The following is a 21,647-nucleotide window of genomic DNA, read 5'->3' on the forward strand; positions in this document are numbered from 1 at the left end:
TAGAAAAAGGTTAATTTAATGGGATCAACAGGCTTGTTTATCCATCAGTAACCAAGAACATCAGTGTGCAGAAAAGGAAAAAAAAGGCTCATTGTGTGTTTATGCAATGTAGTTGTACTGATTGGGGTTCTCCTTGTCTCTTTCCATGTAGTCTCTGTCAATTAAAGATTCTATTCTCTTCTTAAGGTCAGCGGGCTGAAAAGCAATACGAGAAGTTAGAAACAATGTCTGCGTAAGGGGAAAAAAAACAGATTTAAAAGAACTGATGAAGCACGTTTAAAAAGACACATTTCACATCAGCATGCTGGTTTTATCTGGTGCGTCTGGATTGACAGGACTGAAATGTATTCGTACTTTTGAGGTCTACAGAATGCGGACGTGTATTTAGCTTTACCTAGCTAAAGGTGGCTCAGTGGGTTAGGACGCTGAGCTTGTCGATCAGAAGATCGGCAGTTTGGCGGGTCAAATCCTGAGTGCCGCGTAGCAGAGTGAGCGCCTGTTACTCGTCCCAGCTTCTGCCAACCTAGCAGTTCAAAAGCACGTAAAAATGCAAGCAGAAAAATAGGGACCACTGCAGTGGGAAGGTAACAGCGTTCCGTGCGCCTTTGGCGTCTAGTCATGCCGACTACATGACCACGGAGACGTCCTCGGACAAGCGCTGGCTCTTCGGCTTTGAAACGGAGATGAGCACCGGCCCCTAGAGTCGGAAACGACTAGCACGCATGTGCGGGGGAACCTTTACCTTTACCTAGGTAAAGAACTACTTTTGACTTTATTTGAAATGGAAAGTTATTATCTTGAGAAAAGCCCCTGCCACCCTAAAAGAAGGAAATCGTTTAGCTAACCTGGATGCCAAAGTAAATGGATGGTTTGATTTTCAAGGAAGCACTACCAGAAGCAAAGGACGGTTACATTTGCCCAGAATTCTGGCTTATTAGTGAGTTATTTTTGTTCCATCACTTATAAAGAGGAGCCAACGGACAGAGTAAAGCCAGTTTGGCCCAATGGTGAAGGCTACAAGGTGGAAGAGGTAAGTTCTAGTCCTGACTAAGGCATGAAAGCCGGCTGGCTGACTTTGTGCTGGTCCCACCTCACAGTCACAGGGTGTTGTTGTGAAGAAAATAGGAAGAGGAAGGAGTACTAGGTATCTTCACTGCCTTGAGATATTTATAAAAATAATCAAGGCTGGGTAAAAATAAATAAAACAAGGGGAACAGCATGCAACATGATGATGTTTATTTGCTGATAAGCCAAAATTAGGAAGAGCTGTGTCTCAAACATACCCTCTACTTAAGAATTAAGCCCAGACATATATTAAGAGATCTACCTTTACTGGGAATTTCAGCTGGTTGTACACTTCAGAGACAAGCAGGTTGTGGGTAAGTGTCTTGCGCATTTTCATGATTCTCACGATTGCGGCATCAATTTGGTACTGGCGATCCTGAAAAACTCTCTCCGTAGTGCTCGCTTGTTCTTCTACCTGTGGAAGTCAAGAAAAAAAACACAAAACAAAAGTTTGGCCTATGAAAAGCGAACAGGAGGTGAATGCAGCCTTTCCCAGCCTGGCACCAGGAGATACAATTCAAAAATCTCAGAAGGCGTCAGGTTGGAAAAGAGCAAATTAATTTAAATTATACTTCATTTATGTTTGGGATGTTTAATAGTATCAGGGTTTGGGTTTTTAGGGTATCTATTTCTATACAGAAAGGCCGAGCGCCAAAGAAATGAGGCCTTTGAACTACGGTGCTGGAGAAGACTCCTGTGAGTCCCTTGGACTGCAAGGTGATCAAACCGGTCAGTCCTAGAGGAGATCAACCCTGACTTGCTCTTTAGAAGGCCAGATCCTGAAGCTAAAACTCAAATACTTTGGCCACCTAATGAGAAGGAAGGACTCACTGGAGAAGAGCCTAATGCTGGGAAAGATTGAGGGCAAGAGAAGAAGGGGACGACAGAGAACGAGGTGGCTGGATGGAGTCACTGAAGCAGGAGGCGTGAGCTTAAATGGACTCCAGAAGATGGTAGAGGACAGGAAGGCCTGGAGGAACGTTGTCCATAGGGTCGCGATGGGTAGGACACGACTTCGCAGCTAACAACAACAATTTCTTTTAGACCAGTGCCCAAGGGATATTTCTGAAGGAAGTCTGAAAGGAAAACAAATTACCGTTTCCTTCATCTGGATCTGATTGATTTTTATCCGGAACAGCTTATGCCTGAAGTCATCGTTGCAAGTGAATTTGTCTCCATCTTCCACGTCTTTGCCTTTGGGACTTTTCGCCAGCACTCGGGCCTTGCCGCAGGCTAACGACTGGAGGGTCCGCCTTAGCTCTCCGTCCTCTGTAACACAGAGAGAAGACAAACACAGAGAGAGAGAGAGAGAGGGAGAGGCGTGCACACGTCAGCATCTGAGCTGCGCCTGCTCAGACGTCACAAGCAGCCACCGACACTGACCTATTCCAGTTGCTTGTTTTATTTCTTCTAAGCTGAATTCTTCGCCTTCGTTAAACATGAGTAGCACTAAAGTCTGGAACAAAGACACCTGGAGCTCTTTCTTGCCCTGCCGGAAAGAAAACAAGAATTGAACAAAGCCACGTCGAGTGCCTTTCGTGGTGTGAAATACTTGCTTCCAGATGATCTGTGCCAGAGTACTTGCAGAGATAACATCTGTAATTATCGCTGTCATTATCACAACACAAAAGGTCTTATAATCTATGTCGGCATTTCTCAACCTTGCTTGCGTGAATATGAATAGAATAGGAATAGAATAGAATAGAGATGGAAGGGACCTTGGAGGTCTTCTAGTCCAACCCCCTACTCAGGCAGGAAACCCTATACCATTTCAGACAAATGGCTGCCCGATCTCTTCCTAAAAGCTTCCAGTATTGGAGCCTTCATAACTTCTGGAGGCAAGGAGTTCCACTGGTTCTGTGTGGACTTCAATTCCCAGAATTCCCCAACCAGCCATGACAGTAATATTGGTACTGAAAAAGTGACTTACATCCGGTCTTCACACTTATAACCACAGCAACTGCCTTGCTTAGCAACATAAATTCTAGTCCCAAATATGGTCGAGGACTATCTGTGAAGCATTTCGAATTCAAGGCAGCTGAATAGTTTAGGGACCCAAGTAAGATTTGCTTTAAAAAAAAATTCTGGTACGTCTTTCAAAGCTGCAAAATGATTTCCACGTATGGGAAAAATTACCCCAAAGCAAACGTTACCTCTTTAAATTCAGCTTTCAGCACACAGTGTCCTAATGTTGATTGCCACTGAAGTTTCCTGCCGCTGTGTTTTCCCAGATAAAAAGTCTTAAATATTTCCTGCAGCTTCACCATCTAAACAGAATGGAAATACAGACTTTAAAGATAAAACAAACCTATTACTTTTTATTTATTTATTTTCTTTCTCTACTTCCTTGCTGTTTTGACTCAAGCTGAACCTATAATTGCACTTTTTAATCCGAGTGCCGCCTTCGCTAAATGATTTTCATACCGGCAGTTTATAAGAAAACCAATTAGATTTATGTGTTCACCTCCAGTTCTGAATTGTTAGTTTCACTGATTGAAAAAGGGGAATCATAACCACACTGATAAAGTTTAATTATTAACTATGGCATTCCTCTCATCTGATCCTTGAAGAATTAAGAGAATTCTTCCATTTCAAAACTACTGTACAATTGTCTTACCTCTGACGGTAGGTGGACCTCCATAGGCACGTACGTAGGCCAGTAGCCCATAGTCAAGATATTCACGGTGAGTTCAATGTTACCGGGTACATTCTGATTTTGCATATACTACGGCAGAATCCAAGACATAAAAAAGGACCGTTCAGAATTACAAGCACATTTGCATTATTTTCCCCAAACTACTTAGAAAGGACTTCTTTGGGGTTTGCCTCATTTGATTCTCGCAGCACTTTTAAGGGTCCTGGGAAACTGGCAAGGTCACCAGAGTTACATAATGAATCAGGGACCCAGTTCTTTTATCCAGGACTTCCCCACAGTAACTCCATAGTAAAATATGAAGGGTATTACAAAGAAGAAGAAGAAGAAGAAGAAGAAGAAGAAGAAGACTAGGAGAATAAAAAGAGAAGGTGCAGGGAGGAGATGTTAGCAAAAGGGAAACGTGGCAGACTCTGTGTCCTTACTTGCTTAAACTGTATCATAATATCTTTAGAGAGCTCCATGTCTTTAAACATTCCTTCAAGTTTGCTGGTGAAAGCTGCGCCACATTCTGTAAGAAAGGAGTTAAGTTAAAAGCATTATTAAAAAGCATTTTATCCTCATCACTTGACACCTGCTTAGTGACTTTCTTTCTTTCTTTCTTTCTTTCTTTCTTTCTTTCTTTCTTTCTTTCTTTCTTTTTTATTTATTTTTGGGACTTATATGCCGCCCTATCTCCCGAAGGACTCAGGGCGGCTAACAACAATAATACAAATGTTAAAAAAAAGATTAAACTAACAAGCCGCAGTGATAAAATATTAAAAACATTTAATATTTAAAGGTCTTCCTGCAACTGGATGCTTTTTTTTACAAGTATTCTGTTTTGGAACTGCTGAAGATTGTGGTAGCATTGTTAGCCCAATTGTGGCGGCAGATACACGATGCAGGCAGTCCTCGACTTACAGCAGTTCATTTAGTGACCATTCAAAGTTACAACAGCACTGGGAAAAAGTGATTTAGGACCATTCTTTTCAGACTTAACTACCATTGCAGAATCCCTGATCACAGGATCCAAATTAATAACACCTGGCAACTGGCTCGTATTTAGGGCGGTCGCAGTGTTCCTGGGCTCACGGGACCCCCTTTTTGCCCCCTTCTGACAAGCAAAATCAATGGGGAAGCCAAATTCACTTAACAACCGGGTTACAAACTTAACAACCGGAGTCATTCGCTGAACAACTGTGGCAAGAAAAGTTGTCAAGTGGGGCGAAACTCCCTCAACAAATCTCTCCGTTAGCAACATAAATTTGGGGGGTCTATTGTGATCGTAAGTTGAGGACTTCCTGTGGCAGACCAAACTGCAGAAGTATAGGATAGCACCTTATAAGCATCCTAAGACAGAGATGGGCAACTTGTCCACCTGTAGGGTCAGAAGGGCTGGGCATAATTTGACTTTATCGTAGCAAATTAGCTGCAAACTTTCCTCTAGTCTGAGGCAGAAGGCACAAAAACCTATAGTATAACCCAGGGGTAGGCAACCTCGGCTTTTATGACTCATGGACTTCAACTCCCAGAATTCCTGAGTCAGCATAGCTGACTCAGGAATTCTGGGAGTTGAAGTCCATGAGTCATAAAAGAGCCGAGGTTGCCTACCCCTGGTATAACCACTCAGTTGCCATTACGAACAATTCTCCCAAACTCCCAAGGGGGGGGGAGGGGGAACAAAATACCATCCTGGTTTTACTAGACTGACATTGCATTACTGCATTACAAGGTATGGCAGGCAACAGCTGTACTTAGTTTTATAAACAAAATGCAATATATTTGTAAGCATTTCACTCATTCTGCGCTTCGGTTACAGGCTAGGAAAACCAACTGCACAGGAGTCTTGATTTAAGGCTGTAAAACAGCTTCAGGAGATTCGATCTTAGATTTAAAATGCAGAATGTGACACAAATTAGCATGCCAGGATTAGACAGGAAACACCCAGAAAAGAAATAACATTTATGAATGCCTGTAACCATTTTTGCAAGCAGAAAAGCTTCATCAGTTCTGTTTTGTTTGCTTGTTTTTACGTAGGTTTAACTTTGTATCGGAAAAGACTCCTTATTAAAATGGGTAAATTGTCAGGTTACAAGTGATATGAGCAACATTTGTGTAAGGTGCATTAAAAAAAACGCTTACCATGTTTGAGTTTTGACAGCATGGATTTTTCAGCATCTACAGATGCACTTTTGCCTACCAAGAGTCGCTTGGCGAGATCTTTTTTGTAAAAGGCCTCAAAAACATCCTTTCCTGTAGAAACAGAAAGTTGGTTTAGACCAGGGTGGGGAACCTGGACCCTTTTATGACTTGTGGACTTCAACTCCCAGAATTCCTGAGCCAGCATGGCTAGCTCAGGAATTCTGAGAATTGAAGTCCACAAGTCATAAAAGTGCCATGGTTCTCCACCCTTGGTTTAGACCCATCATTAAAGCAGAGATATCCAACCTTGGCAACTTTTAAGACTTATGAACTTCAACTCCCAGAATTCCGGGAGTTGAAGTTCACAAGTCTTAAAGTAGCCAATGCTGGATACCCCTGGTCTAAAGCTGTCATGTAATAGACCTCTAGGCATCAGCAACTTGTTGGTTTGGGATTTTTCTTTTGTTCTGGGCATCACCAATTTGCACTTCCCCAACTCAATTTGTTTTGAGAAAAGGGGAAGGATGGGCTTACTAGCTAATTTTATTTTATTTTTAACTTGTCCAATGAAAATTACAAATTTGAATGAACAAACTTAAAAAAAACCCACCAAAATATGATGGGGTGATAGGCAAGTTAGTGCACTTATGCAGGTCCCCTTAGGAGCCTCTTAAAATATGGTCCACAGAAGTTCAGTTGGAATTAAAACGGTGAAAGTTAATACCTGAGAGAACTGAATCGGTTAGGATATTCCAGACTTTGACAACTCTTACAAAAATCAATACAATCAAGTTTAAAGCGGTTTACATGAAGTTTAAAGCGCTTGTTTGCAGACGTTATGTTATGATTAAAACAAAGAAAAAAACCCCATTTACAGGTAAGACATTAATAGGCACAATGTTGTATGCAACACCTAAATCTGTTCACAAGCAATGGCTGATCAATATTAAAAACAAAGCCCAGCTCTTACCATAAATGAATCTAAATATGATCATTATTTTATCCAGCATTTTTTCAAGCTCTTCATCAGTAGCTTCTTTGTTGCCCGCCCGAAGTTTTGAATCCACATATTTAGCTAGAGATGAAAAGGGGGGAGAGAGAAACACACCAGGGGTGCAGAATTGAATAATGGATCCAAATATTTATTCAAGATCATAGATAGGGAACAGTCCCTTTGTTCATCTAACCGACAATCATTTATCCTAAATTAACCCCGCTTCTTTTAGGCTTAGGCCAGGAGTGTCTGAAGCAGGGAGTGAAACCTGCAGCCTGAAATTTTTTATTTTTATTTTTTTAAAATCCCATTTATATCCCACCCTTCTCCGAAGACTCAGGGCGGCTTACAATCTAAAGCACAAATCAATGTGCTTAGCAATAGCCTTCATTCTATGTATATGCCTGCTTGTTAGGGCTTTCACACACGCCCCAAGCGGCATTATTACAAAGTCAGCTTATTGCCCCCAACAATCTGGGTCCTCATTTTACCTACCTCGGAAGGATGGAAGGCTGAGTTAACCTTGAGCCTGGTGGGACTCGAACCTGCACTAATTGCAGGCAGCTGGTGTTACCTAAGGAGGCATTAGCCCACTGCTCCACCAAGGCTCTATTTTGACTTATGACTTGTTTTTCGGGTACCACCGTTGCAGCCTCCCTGCGGTCACTTGATCAAAACTCCAAGACACTTGGCAAGGGATTCATATTTATGATGGTTGCCGCGTCCCGGGGTCATGTGATCTCCTTTTTGTGACCTTCTGACAAGCAAACTCAACGGGAGGAACCCGATTCACTTAACAGGCGTGTTGCTAACTTTTAACAAGCTTGCCTCCAGAAATCGTGGGTGCTCCATCATCACTGGAGGTTTTTAAGAGGAGGAAACTGGACAATCACCTGTCTGAGATGGTATAGGTTCTTCTACTTGAGCAGGGGACTGGACTAGAAGACCTCCAAGGTCCCTCTATTCTATTCTAGGACTACCTGAATTTTTTTTTTACATCTCTTTTTGAAGATACAGGCATCAAGAGGCTGAATCCCAAAACTGGGACATCCTCCAGCCCTGAACACAAACAACCTCGGGGATTTTGAGTTATAATCCCTTTTAACATCCTATCTGGCAACTCCTGGAGGAGGAACGATGCTGCTGTACCTATGAGTTCAGCGGGTTTATTGGGTCGCTTGTTGATGAACGTTTCAAAAGCTTCTTTCATGGCGTTGACAAACTTCTCGTTTTTCAAAAAACAGATGTCGATGATGTGATCCACTTTATCCTTGAAATCTAGCAGCTCCTGGACCATCGTTTTGTCCTTTTCGGGATTAATGACAATGGTGCTACCAAATGCCTAAAGAAACATGAAAAAGGGTGTTTGTTCTTAATATTGTTGTTGTTGTTAGTTGCGAAGTCGTGTCCGACCCATCGCGACCCTATGGACAATGTTCCTCCAGGCCTTCCTGTCCTCTACCAGTTCTTAATATAACTGATAGCAAGTTAATAAAAACAAAAACAAAAAACCCAAATCCCTGAAGATTCCAAGGAAATTAGCAACAAAACCAAGTTAGAATGCCTATTTATATGCTAGTCTTGCCACGCTGTTTTAGAGAGAACCATTTTGTACTTGGGTAGAAATGCTTCCCAAATACAAGAATTTCCTGAAAACATAAGCCATGAAAATGCTCCATTTGGGAGCAAAATCCCATTGATTCAACAAAGATAAAACCTTCCCACTGAAGTTGCAAATTCCTTGGAGGAATCAATACAGGTCAGATTATTTTAACAGACCACCCAACTTCAAAATGCCACGATTTATGCAAGTGAGGTGTCTATGTGGGAGAAAAAAATACACGTAATTTTCTTTGACCTCTACGTTCATTACCATGAAATTATTTTTGTTTATTTTAACAAATCTAAATTTATCCCTACAACTTAATTTAAGAAAATTAGCCAGGCACAGTTACCTTTATGTATTCAATCCACTGCTGTAAGAGAGCCTGTACTCCATTTTTGACCCTGCTAAACAACTGATAGAGTAGTGACAAATCTTGAATTCGATTTTCATCCAGGAGATGATTTAAACCTGCAAAAATTAAGGTAACACGATTCTAAGTTCATGCAGGCTGACTGAGACAAAACATTTCAAACTTAAATTTGAAATGGGAGAACAAGAAAATATATGCTTTTTTTCCCTTCCAAAGTCACTTTGGAATCCAAGCATTTGTCAACAAAAACACTGAATTACGCATTATAAAAACCCATACAGCCGAATATATATATATAGAATTTTCTTGGTGGAAGAATATTTAAAGCATAGTGTTTCAAAAAATATAACACCGTGGTTAGACAGAGCACATTCAAGATTTTTAATAGTCTGCAATGTTAGGAAGGATTAAAAAAAATAACCCACTTTACTTTCAGAAGCATTTCTGAATTTTCATAAGAGATCCCTTGACAGGATTTCCATCTGTAATAATAACCATAATTCCAGCAAAAGCTGGCTAGGGTTGTCTGATAAACCTCTATTAACAACTCTTTATGAGAGCCCCTCTTAAATTTTGGTCTGGGGTAAAGCAGTGGGCCAGGCGATGCTTTCCACATTTTCTCTGCCCTGGTAAGATAAATAACTAAGGCTTGGCCAACGTTGTGCTTTCAAACCCTAGAGCTGGCAGTTGAGTCTGATCCAGCCACCACTGTCCTTTTGAAATAGCTGCATCCGTATTTCCCTTGGCTATTCTTAGCAGAAGTCGGTGTTGCAAAGCACAACCAACGGCATTCTTTTGTTTCCTTTCTTCCCATAAGGGGAATGTGACCTGCAGGTCCCGCTGGAATACAGTGTGTGTGTGTGGGTTTGTCAGAATAAGCACCTGACTGGGTCATTTCCACCCATCTTAGGGAACCAAAAGCCCCGAAGAAGCAGTAAGCAAAGATTTCTATAAAGATAGATGGATTTACCTTTCTGTAGAATGGATGTTAAATGTTCACCTAGCAACTGTTTTTCTACAGTGGCAATTAGAGGTTTCCTACACGTAAAAAAAAGCATTTAGAATTACAAACCTATTATTAACCAATTAATCAGAATAGAGCTGGGAGGGACCTTGGAGGTCTTCTAGTCCAGCCCTCTGCTCAAGCAAGAGACCCTATAGCGTTCAAATTATCCATTTAATCCAAACACCAGGAATTGTCACAGTTTAAGCACCGACATTTTCCAACCACATTACCGTGGTCTATCCTATTTTATGTATTTTTTTTAAAAAAGCTATTTTGCATTTTCTTTTATCTTTCTTGCCTTCTTTAGAGGGGCAGAAAACGAGCAGAAACAAAAAGCCACTGAACAGGTACGCCAAGATTCACGCTCTTTGGGCTCTGCAAGTGGACATCTATAATTTCTTGTAACAGAATTGACAAGAAGAGGTCAATTTCAAACAAAGCAGCCCCTGATAATTAAGATTACTGATATTACAGGGTGCTGTAGGGTTGGGGAGAGAAGCAAAAATAAATAGGGTTTTGCCACCAGGAACCTAAGAGGCCCCATAAAGAAAGCCACAAACACTTACTGAGTGCTTTGATCCAGGTAAGTTATAATCCTGTCTGCCTCTTCTTCCAAGCGTTTATTGACATGATGGAGATATTCTGGGACCTGGAAGATTTGAGTAAGTTATGGAGAAAAATCGCAACAGACGGTAACGGGGATTTCTCTGGAAGGGTGGGGAAGAGGGAAAGACATTTGCTCGCAAGAGGAGGATTTAGAACGTGCTTTGGAGTTAATAATAATAAAAGTACCTCTCTTTCTTGCATGAGCCGCTGTCCTTCTGCGGCGTAGAGACGGTTGGTTTCTTCCAAGAATCTGTGCTCAAAAGAATCCTGATAAATCTGAAGGGAGCAGAAACAGATCGTTCCTTTCAGCATGCTCCCACAGCTCAAGTCTCAATACGTTTTTTAGGCAAATTTTACCACGACGGACGGCTCTTACTTGCAAATCTGAAAGCATGCTTAGCAGGCTGCGAAGCAGACTCCTGCCGATAGCCTCGCCGTTTCTTTCTCTCTCGATCAAGAGAAGAATGCCATCGATGGTTTTGTTCTGCACTTTCTGGTCGCTAATTATATGAGTCCTAAACAATTCGAGACCCATATCCCTGAAAGGGTGGAAGGAAAAAAGAAGAAAAAAAAAAGAACAAAAGAGTCGGCTGTTGTGTTTGCTGGTTTTACTAAGTCATGATTTAAGCCAATTACAGGTGGTTCTTGACTTACAACAGTTCATTTAGTGACCATTCAGAGTTACAACATCACTAGAAAAAGGGGCTTAGGACCATTTTTCACACTACTTATAAAACCACTGCAGCATCTCCAAAAAATATATATCACGTGATCAAAATTCAGGTTCTTTTGACAAATGGTGCAAATTTATGACGGGCGCAGTTGTCTCCCGGGGTCACGTGATCCCCTTTTGCGACCTTCTGACAAGCAAAGTCCATGGGGAAGCCAGATTCACTTAACAACCGTGGTTAACTGATTCACTTAACCACTGTGGCAAGAAAGGTCATGAAAATGGGGCAAAACCCACTTAACGACTGTCTTGTTTAGTGACAGAAATTTTGGGCTCACTTGTGGTCGTGAGGACGACCTGTAATGAAGAAGTTGTTGCTTTGGGAGAACGTGCTGATTTATACCCCGCAGCTTACAACCACAAAGGTGTGTAACTTGAGGAACCAGGTAAGCCACTTCAGACATTACAAGTGAGACCCAGGTAACATTCTAGTCATCATGTTGGCCTCACATTGATTATGACATCAAAGAGTTTGCTACTTATTTGAACCGGCTTTTGAATACAACCCAAACCCAGACATTTTAATGAAGGTCTTGGCAGGAGGGAATACACGAACGAAAGGGAGCACATTTTCTTGTTTTGTTAAGGTTCTCTACTCACTGTGGACGTGCCGTCACTCCACCCGGATAGAAAAACTACTAATCAATAGCTTGACAAAGTGTTCGGAAGTGGAAAGTCAATACTACTTTTTTTGCACTCACCAAATTGATGGCAGCATTGAATTTTGGAGAACGTAGGTTCGATCCAGGAACAAAAAGATACTTCTAATCATTATCTGTAAGAAAGAAAGAAAGAAAAAAACCCGTCACATGTTGACCAATTTTAAAGTCTATATTTATTGGATGAATAGAACATAAGATCATTTAACTGCCTTCGTCCAGATACATCAATTTGGAAGGGAGAGCCACTTAATTGAAGGGAATTTACTTCCAGATATCCATGCTTATTGACTGCCAGTGTGAAAAGTCAAATACTTCACAAAGAACTTATGGACAGCAGCACAGATCTTTTTAATGACCCTCACAGGTAAATATTTCAGGGTGTGTGTGTGAAAGGTATTCTCAACAGGTCTCCCATTTCCTGTTGAGAAAAAAAATATTTCTAGAAGTTTCTGCTATTCACTAACCTTCAACAGAAAGAGCTGATACAGTTGAGATAAACCCGAATCCAATTCTTAAATTCCCCTCAGTATGACTCCCCTCCAATCCTTTTTTTTTTGGACATAGTTAACAATACAAAAAGATTAGTTAAACTGTCCATGAATGCTCAATCCTCTTTTTCTGAGGAGCCATCTAATCCAGCCATGTCCAACCTCAGCTGCTTTGAGAGTTGTAGACTTCGGCTCCCAGAATTCCCGTGTCAGCCATTCTTAAAGTTGCCCCCTTCATCTAACCCTTCATGCAGTCTCAGATAGACCCAGTTCTTCCAGGGAAAGTTTTCAAATGCCATAGAACAGGGGTGTCAAACTCAATTTCATTGAGGGCTGCATCAGCATTGCGATTGCCCTCAGCGGGCCGGGTGGGTATGGTCTGGGTGGGCGTGGCCTACTGGGTGGGCGTGGCTAGAGTGCATATGGCCCACTGGGTGGGCGTGGCCAGCTCTACATCGTTCCCATCAAGGGTGCCTATGGGAGCCTGGTCAGGAGTGGGACAGATCTGAGGGTCTCTGGCAGAAGGAGGGTCTCTGGGCCAGGGCCAAGGCAGTGGGGGATGTTCCCTCACTTTTTCCAGGATGGCTTCGCGGGCCACATGAAACCACTTTGCGGGCCGGATCTGGCCCCCGGGCCTTGTGTTTGACATGTCTGCCATAGAAGATACCCATCTTTAGTTCCAAGCTTTTAGAAACTTTTAGCAAACAAAGAAGACTTACCATCTGTCTACAGTGGTCTTGCCAACATTTGTCTATTTTCTTAAGAAAAAGAACGCTGTCCAATGAATCCTTGAGGAAGCAGTTAAGAATATTTTTTAAAAAACAGTGGATGTGTCATTGACACCGCTTTAGTGGAAGCTTACTTATTAGCTTAATATTCTGCTCCCAAATGTTTAAATGTGAGTATCCATGTACACATGGCAAGTTCCAGGAAGAATGTGCCATATTCAGTTTAATAATTAAACTGATTAGTTGGCAGGTAACATAAATTTCTCTTCTGCTGGAATATTTTAAGGTACTTTGTAGTTGCCAAAAGTACCACATTTCTTAATCCATGAGGATTGCTAAAAATGGTTGACAAAGTTCCAGGATGCTTTCCATTTGTATGGAATATTTATTATAAAGGATATTCTCTGAACTGATGGATCTGTGCTTTGATATGGTCTTCACAAATCTGCCTTAATTGCTTGTACAAATTTGCAGAAATTTTGTAGGAGCAAAGATTTTCAACAGCCTAAAAAAAAAAAGGAAAAAGAAAGAAAATAGAAGAATTACATATCTCACTTTCCTCCTTATTTTGCCTAACATATCAGCAATGGAGAATGCATTTTCTGTTTACCAGCAGAGGAAGCAAGGTGTCAAGAAACAATAGGTGTGTCTCAATACTTTGACATGTGGAGAGAGAGAGAGAGAGAGAGAGAGAGAGAGGGAGGGAGAGAGAGAGAGAGAGAGAGAGAAAACCTTAAACCCTGACAGGACTTGGATAATGGTACTGAAAAAGCATAATTAGAAGTAGATCCATTTACCAGTTCTGCTGGTCTTAGGGAGAATGGTTTTATTTAGTCTTTAGTTACCAGCAACCATGTGGCTATTTTTAACTCAAGGTATTAAAAATAGACCCAGACAAATCATGTCGACAGAAAATGCAGCTGCTTTGCTTTCCAAAATATAGCTCTGAATATATACTAAATCAGAGGGTATGCTAAGGCCTTGATAGAATTCCACATATACATATATGTGTGTAATGGTGGACACTCACATGCACACACAGAACCTGAACAAAACAGTGTTAGAGCACATGTAGTTTCTCTCAATTCTTTCAAAGACATTAAGTCACCTTGGTTAGACAAAAAGCTAAAAGATTCTTTTAATAGTTAAGATGCTTTTCCTGATAAACTGAATGCCTCCCTTAATAGGACTAGTGGCTCAAGGACTATTCCAGCATTACATGGCTTGTCAAAGGTTGCACTTGCAAATCCGGTATGTAAACTGGCTTTCTCTAGAAAACTCAGGTATGAAAAAGATGCCTTACATATCTGCAAGGTCCACATTTTTAATCCATAACCCCACAAACCAGGTCCAATTTTGGTTCAACACACTCTGGGGACTGCTGTGAGGTTCACAAAATGGATGCTAGCAAGCTGTACTTTTCTGCATTTAGATCACGCGACAGTGAACACAAGATTCATACCATTTTAAAAGACAATGCCGATGGTCTTATAAAATTTCAATTACTTTTGTTTTTAATTCCAACCTATTCAACTTAAGAACCCTCCGATGTAATCCTTTTTTAATAGTCATGCTTCATATAGAAATCAGATTTTTCTGGCCTAAGGAAATAATGCATCTATTTGAAATAAACAGTAGTTTTCAAGATCTAAAATCCCACAGTTTCACAATGTTCCTGGTGGGTTGTGAGCGCACTACTAATGTCCTGCCAAATAACACCAAAAATCTGCACCTGATATCCTTGGAAGGTAAAACTAAAAGGGAAGATATAAACAGACTGCGATTGAGGGCGATTTATAGAAGCACGCATAATCATATTATGAAGTCTTAAGCAAAGTCTTAGTGGATTTTAACGTATGTTAAACCAACTGCAGAGAGATTCTTCAGGATATATCAATAAGGCTTGCCGTACTCCTACTAAATCCCACTGATTTACCAAGTCTTCATGTAAAAGCTAATTTAATTCTCAATTTAACCAGATGTAGCATTTTCTTCATAATACTAATCCAGAACTTTAAACCAATGATGATCAGTAAAATCAATACATGGAAAACAGAGCTGATATTTAAACTATGAAGAACAGAGAATGAACCTGTTAAAATATCCATGAAATGTATCTATAATTAAATACTTAAGCAAGTTTAAGTTTTTAAAATAGAGGATTGCGAAAAATTTCCAAGCAGTAGAACACTTATTACTGTGAACATTAAACCTTATGATAGTAAACTACATATCAACGTCTTAGTATTTTTAACTGTACAGAGTTTAAATATTTATATAATAAACCAGCACTTTTTATAACAAAATTTATTTATTTTTGTTCTAGTACTTAACAAAGCTAATAAGATACAAGATGTGCACTGAGGGCAGAGCTTGAAATATTTTAGCGTTGTTCTCTGATTTTCAAATCGGTAGTCAGAAAGGCTTAATTTTCATAGGAATATATCCCTTTGGAGACTCTGTTGGGCACTTTCTGGCTTTTTTTCAATGAAAGGAATGGACGTGTTTGATTTGTTGGGAAGTAGTTGATAATGGAACTTTTACTGGTGGATTTTATTTATTAAAATTTCACATCACCCAATTCCCTAGAACCCTGGGCACTTCACAGATTAAAAACACACAGAATAAAAGAATACCATGATAAAAACAAAGAACAAAAAAGGGCACAAGCTAGAAAATAACTAAATCAAACCAGCATTACCCAGAAGGGGGATTCAATCATTCCCAAAGGGGGAATTCTGCCCTGTATCTATCAAGGCAATGGTGGCTCAGGCCAGGATGGCATTCCCAAAAATGGCACACAGAAAGTCAAACGGGAACATTTCACAAAAAAACAACTTTATATTATAGAATTTCCACAGGGAGAAAGCACAAAGATCAGCTCATAATGAATTCTGAGGATGTTCTTGTTAATTTTCTCATTTGTCTAACTGAGGCTGCATCTCATCTAGAAAGTGAACACGGGACCTCAACCACATCCTAGAAAGTGGAGAAAATCCTTTGAATTTTTGCAAGGTCCACTCGTGAATTGAAAGCACATCCACGAATGCTTACCTGGTAAAGTTCTTCCAAGTTGTACTTAATCGAAGTACTGTTCTGAATTGCTTCTACAGCCTCTTTCAGTTTTTGCCAGGTTTCATCTGTATAATTTTCAGGCAATTTAGGTTTATCTGGAAGAAGACAGAATTCTTTACAGCAAACATATCATTTAAAATCATAGAAAACTGATTTGGTGTAGCACTTGTAAAGCCTATGGTAATGCTTCCAACAGTAACTTCAATAATTTCTTTTGGACAACCTCATAAACCAGAAAAAAATTTTATACGCAGAGGTAAAAAAAAAAGTGATGTAGAGTACCAATTTTTGCTTTGTGAGCGAGAGAGGTAATTTTGGTGATTTGGCCCCTGATAAAAGCTCAAATGCTTCAAACCAATGAACAAGTCAGTAAGGTTTCTTAGTGAGGATTTATCAGTATGTTAATAGAGAATACTGATTGTGATTCAGGTTTTTTTGTAACGCAAATTGAAGATGAATGTTATCTACTTGGATATTTCTTCCTTATGTCTTGTCACAATGTCTCAGATCAATTTCAGAATGCCTGAAATTGAGTACCTAATCTGTTCAGCTTCAAAATCACAAGTTTTTCTTGCTTGTTATTTTGTACCAGCTTAAAATAGAGAAAACCAACTAGGGACAGTTGATTATCTTGGCTTTCAATGACAGATCGTACATGATGTATAATTTTTTTTTTAATCCCATTTATATCCCGTCCTTCTCCGAAGACTCAGGGCGGCTTACAATTTAAGCACAAACCAATGTGCTTAGCAATAGCCTTCATTCTATGTATATGCCTGCTTATTAGGGATTTCGCCCCCCCCCCCGCCAAGCAGCATTATTACAAAGACAGCTTAGATTTAGATTACATAAGTCAAAAAAGAAACAAGCAAACTGTCAGCAGAATATTGATCTATTGTATGTAATGAATTATAAATTAAAATTATCATTATCAACTGAAAACAAGGAAATGTACAAATTGTCTATAAAGGCAGAAATTGCTCTATATAGCTCAATGTTTTAAAAAATTCATTGTATTTCTTCTACAAAATGAAGGCATGTCTGAGTAATTTGTTAATATACAAGTTATTTAACAGAGACAGCCAATACAATATAAGATGCATTTATTGCCTGAAACAAAATTACAAAACATAACTTTAATTCTTCTTAGAACCAAAAACTATACAGGCAGGAAGTAATACAATGTATGAGAAACATATTTAAAATGTCAATTTATTCCACATAATGTACAATATAGTATCTTTTGTTTAAGAAAACCATGTTTAATGTATGATTTTCTCCTAGATTATGCATATCGTTAAGTACTCTAACACTTTTCAACTTCACAGCCACAGAAAATTACCAAAGAATCTAAAGGTATTTGTCTCAACCTTAGAGGATCAGAATATCCACTTGTTACTTTATCCATTTCAAAATTATGCCAGGATAATCTAGTTTCAACTTGAGTTAAAATGAACATCAAATCCTCTCCACTCTTGATCAATTCTGGAAGATTTTCCAGATCAGTTGGGGGCAAATTGTTGAAAAACATTTAAAGAATTCCCTGCTTTCTTTCTCCACCGGTTTGGATGACTGCTTAGGGGCAGAGCCAGCCCTGGCCTAGTCACTGGCAAACCAATTTTGAAAAACCTTACCAAGAAAATTGCAGAAACTGGAACTGGTCCAGTTTCCAAGAATCAAAATGTGACTCAAAAGCACGTAATAATATAGAAGACAAGAAAATACAAAGATCTGCAAATGAAAACAGATGACTGTGGCAAAAGAAAGCAAAGATAGTATCAAAATTGACAGGCCCCTTGGATGTCATCCCAAAACAACTGGAGCACCACTTGAACATCAGCATTGACAAAAATCACCACCAGTCAATTGCAAAAGGCAGTTTTATTCAGAACACAGCTTACATCCTGTGATGATATCTTTAATATTATTAAACAACCCCCCCATCTGCTTATCCCAGTTTCTTAGGTAGATTAAAATGGCAAAATCAGTCTGATCATCTGCCTGTGTGATGAATCATAGTAATAAAAAATAATTACTGTAACAGACCCATGGGAAAGCAAACTGATTGTAGAAAGGGAAAACACAGCATCTCATTTTGTACTATTCTGCTCTAATACAAACTAAAACTCTACTGCATAGATTCACATATCTGAATTTGACAAAGCATGCAAGACAATATCCATTTGCCTATATAAACATTTATGTCCACCTAAGTAAGCAGTTTCTTCAAGTTGCCATTAATATCTATTTATATTCAAAAATACTTATATCCATCTGTCTCTTTTAATAACTCGAGATTTTGCCGTACTCTCCAACTGCATCCTATACAGGATGTACAAATGAAGGGAGACTAGTTCCTTCCTCAGTGGTTCCCATTGACTACTGTTCAACAAAAGGACTATAATACAGGTAAGAAAGCACCTTTCCCCAAACCTCTGAAGATGTCTTCCTTTCTTATAAGCTAGTTGGTTTTTGCATGTAGGCAGAAAACCTGCTACACTTGGGAATCAAGCTGTAGAGGAACAAATCCTGTGCCAGGGGCTACAGTGATAAACGTGCCTTACGCTGCCGTTTCCCCTTCAGATACAGACGTTAAGAGATTACGAATGACAGCAGCTGGTTACCTTTAAAGTTCTTGATCACTAACTTCTTGGCTGACCCAGGTTTACTGTTCGCAAAACTGGAGACAGTGGAGGAGGCAGCTTTGGTCAGGCCATTGGCGTGGTGTCCCACAGCTACTGAGGAGATTAAGAGGCTTTTGTTTTTGAGCTGCTGGTGCTGCTGCGAAGAGGCAGCCGGCGACGAGGAGGACGAAGAGGAAGACTCCTCCGCCATCTTCACATCCAGTCCGATAAAATCCAAGGAGTCCTCGAAACGCAGCTTCTTCTGCAGGTGATGGTTGGAAGAAGCAACCACTGAGGAGGAGGAGGAGGAGGAAGAACAGGAGGCCGTGGAGGCCGTGATAATGAGAGCGGGCAAGGACGAGCTGCTGTTTCTCGAAAGAAGGGACGAACAGGAGGAGATGGAGTCAACGTCTTCTCTCTCACTACTGCTGCTATTACTATTTAGCTTTCTCTTCTTGGTAGTGGTGGTGGAGGAGGAGGAGCTGCTGCTACCATCCGTGGCAGGTCTGACCTCCTGAGCCGCCGCCGCCGCCGCTGCTGCTGCTGCTGGGGGGTTGGGGGAAGAGAAACCTGTGGGAAACATGAACACCACAGAGGTGAGCAGGCTGAAGGGCATCAAATCCTCCTGGTGTGACGGACACGCAGTGAGGGGCGGGCGCAGCGCTGGTCACGGAAGGTCGCGGCCTGGTGGTCGGGGGGGGGGCCAAAGGGACGGGCGAGGCCTCCTTCCCCGCTTTTCCTTCTGGGGGGTGTGTGGTGGAAGCGCCTGGAAGCGTCTCCCCTTCGCCTCTCGGGGCACTTTCCCTCTCGCGGCGGTGCCAAACGGGCCGGGCCCCGCTTCCCTACCCCGCCCCCGACTCCGCGAGGCCTGGCTCGGCCACTCTGCCCCTTCCTCAACGGACAGAAGTGGGGGGGGAGAGGGTCCTCTCGGTCTCTCCCGCCCGGGGGCCGCCCCCTCCTCTCCCTCTCTCTCTGTCGCCCGGCCTCGGGGAGCGGGGAGGGGAAGCGAGCTCCCTTCCTCCGCCCGCTTCTTTCGCGGCCCGCAGAGGGGAAGGAGGGCCGCCGGGCGAGGATCGCCGCTTGTTATTGTCAATACTGGAACGGAGAAAGCTGGGGGCCTAAAGATGGCGGCACATCCGGCCGCTCGGCATGCCGGGAGGCCGCCCGTCCGGAAGCGCCGCCGGCAGGCTGGCCAAAGAGGCCGCCGCGCCTCTCGCGACGCGCTCGGGCTGGGGAGGGAACCGGCGGGGGGACCCGGGGAACCGGGGTCCGGCTGGCCGCTCCTTCCCCTTTTCCCGCCCTCCGGCCCGGCCCCGGCTTCCCTCCCCCGCCTCACCCCGCTCCCTGGCGCCCACTTCCCCTCTGCCCTCTGCCCTACCGGAAGTGATTGTGTCGCCGGGCGGCTGCTGGAGCGGCGGGTGCCTGGAGCGCCCGGCCATGGCGCGCCGCGCTGGCGGGCCGACGGGCTGGCTCGGCCGGCCGCCTGGAGCGCTCCTAACGCCGAGGGGGAGCCGGGCGGCCGCGTTCTCGCTCGGCGGGGCGACCCCGAGGCTTCGCCGGCTCCCGTAGCGGCGCCTCCTCGGCTTCCTTTCCCTCGCCGTAGTCCAGATGCCGGGGAGGGGGGGGGCTAACCCCTCGGGATTGAGCCTCGTCGGCTTCCTTAGTTGGGGGGCCCTCCCACGTGACGAAAAGCGGAAGCGGAGTGGGAGAACGGCCGGCGGAGCCACCCTTTCCTTCCCCAACCAGGAAGAAACGGGCAGGGGGAAAGCTTTGGTCCCCGCCTCCCGGCTCTCGTGGGTTTGCCCGTCGGGGTCGCGCGCGCCTGTCTTCTTCCTCCCTCCCTCCGCCCAGGGCCGGCTCCTGGCTCTGCCTTTCGGAAGCGAGGAGGAAGGGGCGGGCGGTGAAGTCGGCGGCCGGGCCGAGAGGCTGCCGCAACTGGATGCTTTAACCTCCCCATTTCCAGCTAGTGGAAACTCACCGGCTTGAGCAAACTCCCATTGGGAGGAACAGGAAACCATAATAATAATAATAATAATAATAATAATAAATAAATAAATAAATAATAATAATAATAATAATAATAATAATAATAATAATAATAATAATAATAATAATAATAATAATAATAGATGGGTTCTTGAAGCCAGGATTTGTGTTCGACTCCTGATTTGTGCCTTGTGCGAGGTTTAAAATAAAACACCTAAAATGCACCTCTGGATACTTCCTGGTATTCTTTTTATTTTTTTTAAAGGGCAGTTTAATATCAATGAGCTAATTTTGAGGGTTTTTGAAGAATGGTCTCTTTGATCTCATGTTTGTAAAAATAGGATGGCTTCAATTTTTTTTTAATCCCATTTATATCCCGCCCTTCACCGAAGACTCAGGGTGGCTTACAATCTAAGCACAAATCAAATTTTCACAAACTCCCATCAGTTTGAAGCTACTTTTAAGACACTTTTTGTTCTTTAATTTGTTTTTAATAAGGTGAATGATTAACTTGCCTTTTCTTGGTGTTCTGTCTGCTCACTAGAGCAGAAATGGGTATAAATTTTAAAAAGTCCACTTTTCAGGTTATTCTGTATACTGAAGTTCTCTGTGTGTAGTTCATGTTCTTTATATCATAAAAGGATAAGTATTTTGATTTCAGTTTTTCTTATTTTTTCTAAATTTATACTTTTTTAATATACTAGCTAGCATATTTTCATCTGTGTTGGTTTTGAAGTTTCTGAACCTGTATCCAAAGCGTTACTTTAAAAATAAAAATTGCAGATTCAGCTTTGAATATTTTTTTATTCATAAATGTTACTGACATCCATCAAAGTAAGAAAGGTGAGATATAGATAAAATCACATTCTAAGGTTAACCAGCTTTGCCTCCTCTACTAATCTAGTGGGATGGGAAATAAAGATCTTTATG

The 21,647-nt window shown here is 41.8% G+C and overlaps 1 protein-coding gene across 1 annotated transcript; it reads right to left on the reverse strand.

Moving 5' to 3' along the window:
- Window positions 1-21,105, reverse strand: CUL4B (cullin 4B). Its single transcript, XM_083372226.1, has 21 exons — window positions 20,110-21,105; window positions 18,732-19,301; window positions 16,087-16,202; window positions 13,434-13,537; window positions 13,024-13,093; window positions 11,856-11,929; window positions 10,801-10,963; window positions 10,611-10,700; window positions 10,385-10,467; window positions 9,783-9,850; window positions 8,792-8,910; window positions 7,986-8,178; window positions 6,813-6,917; window positions 5,843-5,953; window positions 4,144-4,229; window positions 3,683-3,790; window positions 3,219-3,332; window positions 2,449-2,554; window positions 2,162-2,334; window positions 1,328-1,480; window positions 1-195 (listed from the first exon to the last, which is right to left on the reverse strand). Exons 1-21 carry the CDS (start codon window positions 20,747-20,749, stop codon window positions 100-102), a joined length of 3,342 nt encoding a protein of 1,113 aa, XP_083228352.1. The 5' UTR covers window positions 20,750-21,105; the 3' UTR covers window positions 1-99.
- Between the last annotated feature and the right edge of the window lie 542 nt (window positions 21,106-21,647).

This window comes from Vipera ursinii, assembly GCF_947247035.1.
Source record: "Vipera ursinii genome assembly, chromosome: 12".
Classification (NCBI taxonomy): Eukaryota; Metazoa; Chordata; class Lepidosauria; order Squamata; family Viperidae; genus Vipera; species Vipera ursinii.

Coding starts and splice junctions, on each gene's coding strand:
- CUL4B (XM_083372226.1), bottom strand. CDS start 20,749: ATGGTTTCCTGTTCCTCCCAATGGGAGTTTGCTCAAGCCGGTGAGTTT. Junction 9,851..10,384: donor TACCTGGATCAAAGCACTCA/GTAAGTGTTTGT, acceptor TTTTACGTGTAG/GAAACCTCTAATTGCCACTG. Junction 6,918..7,985: donor TAAACCCGCTGAACTCATAG/GTACAGCAGCAT, acceptor TTTCATCTCTAG/CTAAATATGTGGATTCAAAA.